General features: G+C 39.0%; 1 protein-coding gene across 1 annotated transcript in view; it reads left to right on the forward strand.

Annotated features, from left to right (window-relative positions):
* Window positions 1–11,119, forward strand: part of shmt2 (serine hydroxymethyltransferase 2 (mitochondrial)) — a 30,914-nt gene extending 19,795 nt beyond the window's left edge. The window contains exons 6-12 of the mRNA XM_078248930.1: window positions 1,872–1,994; window positions 3,801–3,940; window positions 4,127–4,289; window positions 4,693–4,792; window positions 7,679–7,834; window positions 8,900–9,007; window positions 9,300–11,119. Of these exons, the coding sequence (XP_078105056.1) occupies window positions 1,872–1,994; window positions 3,801–3,940; window positions 4,127–4,289; window positions 4,693–4,792; window positions 7,679–7,834; window positions 8,900–9,007; window positions 9,300–9,427 (918 nt within the window). The 3' untranslated portion in view covers window positions 9,428–11,119. The remainder of the gene's footprint in view (window positions 1–1,871; window positions 1,995–3,800; window positions 3,941–4,126; window positions 4,290–4,692; window positions 4,793–7,678; window positions 7,835–8,899; window positions 9,008–9,299) is intronic.
* The last annotated feature ends 215 nt before the right edge of the window (window positions 11,120–11,334 follow it).

The raw sequence follows: 11,334 nt of genomic DNA on the forward strand, positions 1-11,334 counted from the left end.
AACGTATAGATGCATGTTAATTAATTATATAACATTTGGTGCAACTTATCTTTATATAGAGTGCTAGTCATGACTTTGTGATTGGTTTTGTACTTTTCCCATTTTTCATGAAACGCTGAGTTCTTCCATGCAATATAACTCGTCAACAATGTCCAGCCAGTGTCTCAGAGTAGGGGGTCCTCTTTGCACCATTTTCCTGTGATTGGTGCTAATAGAACTTTAATGACATATCAGTCTTGGTGTTGTATGTTTTCCTGTGTCAGGTTACCTAAATATAGCACAACGCATTTCTTCATTTGCTTGACATTTCCAAAATGGTATGAGCCACATTATTCGTGCAATTTTTTTTAACTACTTCTGTTGGAAACATTGACTTAAATAACAAGAAATTACAAGCACAAATATCTAATTTTATGCCAGATATTTTAGGCTTGGCTTCTCAAAGAAAAAAAAAGAAGGAAAAAAAAAAAAGTAATAAGATATTTATCAAATAAATAGAGAAGAAGGGGAACATTTAGGGAAAAGCTATGATCCCTTTTCAGGGAAATCCTGTTTGCTTATGTGCCCCCACAGGGATGACACAAGGCATTATGGGTAGGGAATCAGTATCTAACTCAAGAAACTTCAGCCCAACAATTGCTTGCTGGCATGTGCTTGGCGACAGAGGGGCATAAAAGCAGGTGTTTTGGTTGATAAATAGCCTCTTCACTCACAATGCAACCGTACAGTCCTATTAGTTTAGTATAATATGTAAAACATTTAATTGCTTTTTTTTTCTACCAGCATTTAAGTTCTGTACAGCCAGGGTCCCTCAGATGTGGGTGCATCGTATATTAGAGTATAGCGTTTTATTCCTGGGGTCATCGTTGTGTGCTGGTGTTGGTAGCAGCTGATGGATGGCCATGAGAGTCTGCATGTCCAGACCCGCTGATGTATGGGTAGGCAGGACCCCTCTGCGAGAGAGATAATGGGAAATCGACAGGCTGGCCAGCACCACTGGCTCTGTCTTCACAATCAGCAGCTTGATGGAGTGAGGGGGCATCCATAGATGTGCTCTGGAGATGGGAGATTATCAGGTTGTCTAAATAAAGCTTTCCCTCCTCCTTTTCTCTATTCTTTTTCTTGTCTGTGTCTCCCTTATTCTCCATCCTTTCTGTCTCTCACTTTGTTTTTCTGCTCCATCCGGCCCTCTTTCTCTCTCCTTTTATTGTCTCTCTTCTCTGATGCTTGGGGGAAGAGTACAGGGGTGAAACTGGAGGTTAAGGCACAAGACACGCTGGTTATGACTGTTGCAGTCTGACTCCATTTCATGTGACTCAGATGTACATCCTCTGAACAATGGATTGTCTAACATACAACACCAGTCAAAAGTTTGGACACGTTTTCTCATTCACTTGAATGGGAAAGCATGTCTAAACTTTTGACTGGTACTGTACATCCATCTCGAAATTGCTTATGTCAATGAAAAGAGCCGATAAAGTCTCCAAACCAACCTCTGATCTGTTCCGCCTCATCACACCAGTTGAGTAGATCCCTGAAAGGTTGAATTAGGATAAGTAGGGGTGCATTACTGCAATTGCTCCATCTTCTTCGTTGACATGATTTTAGGTGAAATGTCTCTCTCCGATAAATTCCTTCCCCTTTTTAAGGTAGCCAAAGTACTTCAAATGAGCTTCAAGTGGAAGAAATCTCTTCCATGTTTGTTTGCTCTTGATCCTCAAGATATGACAACTTTTTTTTTCATCCTCTCATGTAACTGTCCTGACCCTCACTTTCCCTCTAAATATTCTCATATTTATCCTCCACTCCTTTCCTTCCTCTCTGCCTCTTTTCTCTCTCCTCAATCTGTCTCCCTCTTCGTTTCTCTGCAGACTGCAACAGGACTCATAGACTATGACCAGATGGAGATGACAGCCAAGCTGTTCCGGCCCAAGCTCATCATCGCTGGCACCAGTGCCTATGCCCGCCTCATTGACTACGCCCGAATCAAGAAGGTGCATGGAGAACTCACTGTATTCAAAACTCACCCATCGTGTGTGTGTGTGTGTCCAGCTTTGTCCTCTTACTTAAAACTTGGTCAACCTTTCCCCCTGGACTGTCACACACACACCTGCTCCTCTTACTGATAGGTTAGACCCATCCAGAATCACTCCCAACCATATCTTCACTAATTTCTGTCCCACTGTCTGCTCTAAATACCGAGCATTCACTTTCAGACTTAACATATCCACATGCAAATCAATGTTTAGGGTATTTCACTCTTGCACTCAACAATATAGATGCTTTCTCTTGCCTACTCATCCAAACTGAACATGAATACTCGCACGTACACAGCAGCAACTTTTAACTGCACACTTCACTGCTCTCTTTGGCAGTGCACAAGGGGCCCCTTTTAACCGTTTTGTTATACCCACCCGCTGATTCACTTCATTCACTCCATGACTGCTTCCCTTTGTTGCAGAGCCCCACTTTAGCTAGTACCATCAGATGGAGTGCCCCCACCATTACAGAGCTGTGTTTTTATTAAGCACCATAACTACTTTGCCACTAGGCCTGAAGTGGGGCCATATTTCCCCCTGGAATGTTTCTGTGGAACTGTTCACTGTTTTATGGCAGAATCAGCTGAGCTCCTCTCCAGATTTTCAGTGTTGTTACCTAGATTGGAGCAAGCTTCTTTTTTTTTTAAATCTGAAATTTGTTTCACTATCGGCGTTCATCAGCAACCGCACATCACCCTCTTGTGTACTCCCCCCCCCCCCACCCTCCAGTAACCCTGCCTTCTTTCCTGCCTTTTAATCTAATAAACATGTGCTGATCCAGTTTAGATATGAGAGGAAGGGAGATTGTCATGATAATGAATATTAATTGGAGCACTAAAAAGATTGTTTACTGCTCTGATCATTCGCCAGCAAGTAATTTGCATGTTAGCAAGCTATTTATTGTTTGTGCCTTTTTCAATAAATGCTGGCAAGAGACAGCAAGGATTTATTGAATTATGTTGTAATATTTCGGGCCTCTGAAGACAAAGAATGTAATAATACCACCTCCAATTTGAAATATCTGCCTTTTGAGAAGATAGGTACTGCTCACAGATGTAGAGTTAGTCAAATCTTAACTGTGGGGGAAAATGTTAATGTATTGGTGACAAAAGATTGTATCTCCTATTTTTTTATCTCACATTTCAACATATACAGAGCACAGTCAAATAAAATGCACAGTTGGGTCACTGATTAAAACAAATTGAGACAAGTTTAACTGTAGTTTAGTTTTATAGTAACTATAGTGGTTTCTGGTAGCACTCTATATACTGTATCTAGAATAATATATGCAAATACAGTCTAGTTCATAAACATTTAGAACGTTCCTATTTTGGATATAGTGACTGAGGTTGGAGTGTGGACTTTCAGCTTAGTTGGGGGTTTGAGTGTGTTCACATCTGTACTGTGTGTACAGTGTAGGACTCTAGTCCCACACACTGAAGAGGTTTATATGGCCAAACACGGAAATGTTTTTAACTAGCTAAGTCAGTCTGACTTAGCTGACTTCAATTCAACTGAGCATTTGTTTCACTTGTTGAAGAGCAGACTAAAGTAGGAAACAAGCAAGGCGTGAAGTGTCATAGAGGTTGTAGACTTATTGAATGCAATGGTTTCAGACAGCAATGACATGTTTTGGGGTATTGTACCTAAAAAGTTAGAAATTGAAACATAATTTAATATCAAATGTACTGCCCCATGATATAACTTCTTTCAATCCTAATGTTGTGTTTGTTCCCTCTTTTCCACCCTTATCACCTTCAGCTGTGTACCGACATTAAGGCCTACATGCTAGCGGACATGGCCCATATCAGTGGCCTGGTGGCTGCCAAAGCCATCCCCTCTCCCTTTGAACATGCTGACCTGGTCACGTCTACCACACACAAATCCCTCCGAGGAGCCAGGTAAGAACAGGAGAAATTTCACTGAACAGCATGGAAATTACGAGTTATTTTTGTTAATAGCAGTTATAGTATTTTGTTCCACGGGTGTGAGAAATCAAATCATACCAAGGATGAAACCTTGTTGGGTTTTAGAGAAAAATAAGATTGTAAAAAGGCTTTGTCAGTCAATTAGTCTATTTTGTCCAGGGCTGGCCTCATCTTCTATCGTAAGGGTGTCCGCTCAGTGGACAAGAAGGGGAAGGAGATCATGTATGAGCTGGAGGACAAGGTGAACTTCTCTGTGTTCCCCTCCCTGCAGGGCGGACCTCATAACCATGCCATCGCTGGTGTGGCTGTGGCACTCAGACAGGTCAGCACAACACACAACCGCCCAATTTCAATGCAAAAGTAACTATTTGTATTGCTGTAACATTGTATTACCTTGGTCTGCTATTTCCTAATAAGAAGTTAATAACTGGTGAATCACATTTTACAGTGAAACACAATCTTAACACTGAGATGCCTTAGTTGGTGAAACTTGTTCCCTATGCTAATTTTAATGCTGTGCTAGACAGCTATTGAAATCTATTAATCTCTATTAAAGAGAATGGAAAGGTGGTGTCTCTTACTTGTACCAACATATGTTTATATAGTAGAAAATTGTCTTCTCGATATCTCATGAATAATTTTTTGACCTCCAACTGAAAAAAGCAAACTGTGTGTGTGTGTGTGTGTGTGTGTGTGTGTGTGTGTGTGTGTGTGTGTGTGTGCAGGCTCAGTCTCCCATGTTCAAGGAGTATATCGACCAGGTACTAAGAAATGCCAAGTCTATGGCTACAGCTCTTCTCAACAAAGGCTACACCCTGGTATCAGGTAATCTAACTTGTGTTTAAAGTCAAGATGACATGAAAAATGCCTTTTTTAACCCTTTTAGATCACATCAAAATTATGATTTTAATTATGATAATTTCTACCAATATCATGACAGCCACCTGTCAATCCATTTTGAGATTGACTGCTCAAATAGATCAATTTTGAAGTGGGCTTCACAGTTTTTTAATTCAATTTACTGTTATTTCAGGGACGGTTGGCTAGTTAGCTAGCTAGTTTGCTAATTCCACCATGCTTTAATGCTAGATTGGTTACAGAAAATGAGCCAGCCAGCCAACTGGTGGCCAACTACAAAATGTGTCACAGTACAGAAGCTAAACACTCCAACTTCTGTTTCACTGGGACTTTAAGCATTCTTTTTTGTAATTTCACAGGGAAACACTGCCTCAGCAAAAGAAGAAAAAAACATAGAAAAACACACAACACAGTCAATAAAGAGAAATGTCCTGTCACAAAATGCAAATTACGCGGCAGAAAAAAACCCAGAAAGGCATTTAAATTCATGATGTGCAAATAGGCTAATGTCAGTGTAGCTGCACTGTCAGTCAAGGAAATACCACCAGATGAAAGTGGTCACTTTGTGGTTGTGAGCGAATGCTTGAATCTTGTCCTGCATTTAATTTGCTGGCCTCAGCTTTATTTTGATGTATAGCCTTCAATTGATACCCTAAAAAATACAGTCTTGTCCTGTGCTTACACTGCATTGTGTGCATGCTCTCTTTTTTTAATCCTTTTTCTAGATGGTTGAGTAAAAAAACAAAACAGGAAAAGGGTACTGTATACTGTAAAGGGCTGTCCACACCAAGAACGGTAACTATAAATAGTTTTAAAAATTGTTCTAACTCAACTGGGTGGTGAAGTCCAAACCACAACTATAACGACGACAGTGGCAAACAATATTGTTGGAATCGCTTTCAGAGCAATTTGATGAACGATCAAAAAAAACACTGACAGTCAATCAAAATCCATCAGAATTTACAACATGACACGGCAGAGAGACACTGCGCAGAGGATTAGTGGCGTGACGTGACTTTTCCACTCGGTGGGGTTACGATCCTAGATTTGTGTATTTTCAAACATTAGTACTTTGAAAGTATTTCTCATGTCACAGAAACCACTGAGAGTGAATCTTGTGTTTTGTATGTTATTATCATACGGTCAGTGTTTTTGTTCCGGCGCTCTGCCCAAATCTGACGCCTGCCAGCCCGCTCTCATCCCCGGCTCTATGGAGCTCTGTGCGCCACTGTTTCCTGGAGAAGGCAGTGGTGTGTGCGCCCCGGGGACAACCGGTCAGACTTTTTTGGTTCATAAAATGTACCAGAATTAACAAATATATGCAGGATATTCCTACAGACATTCCTGTAATTGTACGTTGCAACAACTGCTGCATGTATTTTTGTCAGCTGGAGCGTGCAGTGCGTGCTTGACGCCACTGTTGCAGAACGTCATCAGCAGTGTGGATGCTCACATCGTTAGTTATTATTATCGTTCTTGGTGTGGACGGCCCTTTGCAGTCAATAGGAAACTTGTAAGAAGGAGTGAGTACTTAGTAAGTAAGTTGCTTATATTGGCTAAAGGAAAATGTATAGAATAATAATATGCACTCAGTTTCCAGTTTATTAGGTACATCTAGCAAAAACTAATGTAGTCTAATACAACAGGCCTGCAATAAACCCTACCTTCATGAAGGTTAAAATGTTCGTTTTAGAGAGGGGTTGATTTAAAGAGGCGTTATGCAGTTTTGGCCATTTCTTCGCTTTTTGCTCGTAGGTTTCTCTATAGAGCTCCCCCTACAGCTTCGGAATAGATATTTGGCAGCTCCTATGTTTACTTGTGTCTGACTCCTCGCTCGGTCAGTCTTCCGTTTCCTCTTTCTCTGTTCCTCCAACAATGCTTTCCTAGCTTTCTGCTTCTTTTTTGCCGGCTCAGCCATGACGATAGTGTGAAACTTTGTTGCAAGGGTGGTTTTTCAGCTCACAGGCGCTAGGGGGTAATGAGACGACCACCATTCAACTCGAAAAAAGTCATATAACCATTCCAATGACTCAAAGCTGTTCAGTTAAGGTAAATTAAGATAACAAAACTGCATAGTTCCCCTTTTAACTGTGTGATCATTTTGGAGGCTGTAGTTTGTGTTTGATGTAGCCTACTCTATTGACATAAAAGGGTGGACAAAATAATAGAAACACCTCTCTGTAAAATGCAACACAGTTCAACAGCGCCGTAAACTGCAGCCTCAGAAATGTTGTTCGACTACTTTGCTTTTAGCTAGGTGAACCTAATAAACTGAAAACTGAGTTTATATCTGGTGCTTATACTAAGCATACATTATACAAATACAAATGAGCATAGTTTTAACTGTAAAACAATATCCTGTTAGTGAATTATCTGCTTTAGTTGCCTAGGGTAATTTGCACTTAAACAAGATGGCAGTCAATTTTATTATCAGGATAAGTGATAATATTGTTTCCTATATAGATTTAATGGCATTGTACATCTGTCACCTTCACAGAGAGAGATTATTGAGCAAAAAGAGCAGGCACCTTCAGCTCATGGTCTCAGAAAGAAGTAAAACTTGTATACATATACTGTATGTACATATAACATAAATGCAGTGCTCAGATGAACATAAAGCAGATATGCAGACAAACGCAAGAGAAAGGTGAAGCATTGGGAGGCCCTGACAACGCACTACACAACAGTAATTTGGCTTCATCATTAACCGCGTTCAGTTTCATATCCTACAGCTAACAAATTACCTCATCCATGTTAAACTAAAGTTGAGGTGGTCTGATCAAAAGCTTAAAAGTGAAGCCTCCGACTTTACTCCTCTTCAAAGGTTTTTGCTAAGAATGCTTCTTATTTCAGGCGGGACTGACAACCACCTGGTCCTGGTTGACTTGCGGCCTAAGGGCATTGACGGGGCTCGGGCCGAGAGGGTGCTGGAGCTCGTGTCAATCACTGCCAATAAGAACACCTGCCCTGGGGACAAGAGCGCCCTGACTCCTGGTGGCCTCAGGCTAGGTAAGGAACAGCTTCACATTACACTACATTTAGTTTGACACAGGTCTTGTCATACTTATTAAGGATATTATCAGAAACCACATAAAGAAAATGGTGCTGATTTGTATATTCAAAAATTTTAAAATCTTAAAACACCTTTAACTTTGTCAAGCTAATCAGTCTTGATATGTTGGTCAGCTGTTCAGAAATTTGTGTTCCATATTTAGCTACAAAGTGAGGTTTTTTTTTTTGGTCAGATTTACTTTGCACTTAACATCCTCCTCACTCACTTTTTCAAAAAGGACTTTTGCATATGGAAATTAGTCAGCCACCAATTAAGCCACAAGCACTGAGCAGATCATGATTAATTAAGTATGTTTGGGTTTTTAATCATCTGCCAGGAAGTTCAAGAGCTCCACATCTACACTACCACATTTTCAGCATTGTCTTAAGGCGAGAAACTTCACCTACAGCACAACTCACTGCACTAGTTGCCTTCTCAATTGTTTATTTGAATGAAATTTGGACTGCACCGTAGCGATCAACCATAGACTGTAAAAAAAATAAAAATAAAATCACTTCCTCCCACTGTCCAAAAGTAGGGATGCACTGAATCCAGGATTCGGCCAAATATTGAGCTTTTTGACGGTGTTCGGTTTCTGCCGCGCGGTACGCTGGTCTACGTAATGACGCCGCCGTTGATTACGGGAAGGTGTTTACGTAGATGGACCGTTCAATGCAGTAGGCTGTGAGAAAGTGAAAATGGAACTTGTGAGCAGAAAAAGTGTTGTTTGGGCAGTAGCCAGCCACCGATCAAGATGTTTTGGCTTCACTTATACAGTCAATGCGTCATTAGCCATCAGCATCAATGTTGGTTTGACACATCTGGAGTCTGTGTAGATTCATTACTGACATTTCAAGAAGCTCCAGGGCCCAAAGACCATACAGTTCCTTAATAAAATAAAACACAGGAAAATACATTAGTCAGTTTAAAAGCAATGGAAAAGCTGTAAAAGCAAAAGGAAGTGATTACCAGTCAAAACTTTGTATTTCAAGCTGCAGATTTTGTGTTCTTTTCCATCCCAGGTGCTCCAGCCTTGACATCCAGACAGTTCAAAGAAGCTGACTTTGTGCAAGTTGTCGAGTTCATGGATGAGGGCTTCAAGATTGCCTTGGACGTCAAGAAAAAGACAGGTTAGCTTACTGTGAGAGGCAAGACAGGTTACAACGTAGCCTCGTAATTGGCAAAAACATGTGCCTCCTTGTTTTTGCCATTTAATTTATAAAACTATGTTATTAGAAATGCAACAAAAGTACAATATATTGTTTTTTTTTTTTTTTTTGTTTTTTTGTTATATTAAATAGTTAGATACTGAACCATAAGTGGAAACAAAAAGCCCAGTGGTGATTAAACAAAGGAATCAAATGGCAATAGCGATAAGAGAAAGCTAACCCTTTTCCTTTTTTTCCTCCTTCTTTCCTTAAGGAAAACTCCAGGACTTCAAAAACTTCCTTCTTCAGGACCCAGAGACCATGGCTCGCATGGCCAACCTGCGCCACCGCGTTGAAGCTTTTGCCAGGCCCTTTCCCATGCCAGGCTTCCACGACCATTAAACCAAGCAATACAGAGTTTGTGGGGCCATAACAGCCAGGTGGCAGAAAGCTGGCTGGGCAAAACTGTACAAGGAGAGGGAAAAATATCATGATAGTGAAATGTGGTTAGTGCCTGTGAATCAGGATGACTCCCTTTTTTCCAATCACATATGGGAAACCACTTTTTTTTTAATACTACTTTGCCGTAATCCATCAATCCATTCTTGTAAAAACTTGTTGAGGTAAAGAAACAATCAAATTTGACAGATTTTGTAGAGCCAAATAACATATTTTCTATTGTATATGTACAAATCTTCCTCAGTTGTCATCGTGCCATTTCTTAGTGTGTGTGGGAGGGGGAAAAAAATCATTCAAACAACGACAAATGGTTCGCCGTGTCAGACTCTGTGACTTGATTTGTTTATAATTTAGTTTTTATAATGAGATACACTGAGAGGTCTTAGTGCTGTAAAGAGTCTTAACTAATGTGTCATTTAGATTATTATATTCACATAGAGATGTGTGCATGATAGCTTTCTTTTCTGTTGAAATAGGATGAAATAAGGTACACAAGGAGGCTTCATGAAGTGAAGGGTTGTTCTGTCATACAATGTTGTGTTGGCCTTTTAATATCTGTGGGGCAAGTTTTGTTGAAGATCAGAAATTAACCCAAAATGTTGTCAAAATATAATTTATGAAAGTTAGCCCTTTAATTTATTGATTTGTGCAACTTTAAAAGTCAGATTATACAGGAAATGGACTAAATAATGTTAACCTTTTAAATATACTATAGTCAAAGTCATAAAGCAACACTACAACCTGTGTTCAAAATAATGTTTACACTGTGAGATGTTTTTTTTTTTAAACATCAAATATAAGCTTCAGAAATTTGAATTTAATGGGAATTTGCATTAGATGGCATTGCAAAAAAGATTTCCACCTCTATCCGAGGATGTTATTTTCTTTTAACGCCGTTTCTCTTTTTTTATTCCAGCATATCATTAATGTCAGATTTGAATTGCTATATTTTGTTATGACAGATAAATAACCAAATGAAAAAATAACAGAAATGTCATTCTGGATTCTTTTTTTATATATATATACTTTAAGTGTGTTTACAAAGAGTATATACTTTTCTATGTTTTATTTTATAAAGAATTAACTATGTAACAGCTATAATTTAACATATATCTTAAGGTTTCCAATACCAGCTGATTTGTTGTACTAGAAAGACTATAGTGCAGTCTGCCTGATTTCAGTGTCATTTATTTCACCATGGTGTTCAATGATAGAAACTGAAGGAGCTTGATTTGGAAAAAAAAAAGAATTCTTTTTTTGTCTTATCTGGCTTACAGATTGGAACTGTCATTATCACTGCATCAGTGAGGAAGCAAGATTTCCGTTTGTGAAATGATCATACAGCACAATAGAGAAAAGGGTGTTAGAAATAGTGTGGTTACTTTCTTACTTTGCACAAAACACAGCTGTCAAAGTGAACAGAATCAAATGAATTATAAACCTCACAAGTTTTTGACAACCGATAGACTAGACTTTGCCAAAATAAACCAATAAGTATTTTACAACTATGTTCATAAATGTACTGTTTCTGTTATCTTTGATATGTTGCCAGCCTTTGTATCAACACACATTTTTTGAACATTACACTGAATTAGTATTGACTGAGTCCTAATAAAATCCAATAATGCAAACATAGTTTTTGTTGTCATTGATTTGTATATATATTTTCATTAACTTTATTGTATAAATAAATGCATACAACTTGTGACAAAAACATTAAGAACAGCATAAAATTATAAAACATGTCATGTCTTTACTCTCAATAAGGCGATACATTCTTATATTGCATGATATGAGATAAATGTATTACAGTAACATCACAGAAAAGGAATAATTACAAAAAAAACGGT

This window comes from Sander vitreus, chromosome 4, assembly GCF_031162955.1.
Source record: "Sander vitreus isolate 19-12246 chromosome 4, sanVit1, whole genome shotgun sequence".
NCBI classification, from domain to species: Eukaryota; Metazoa; Chordata; class Actinopteri; order Perciformes; family Percidae; genus Sander; species Sander vitreus.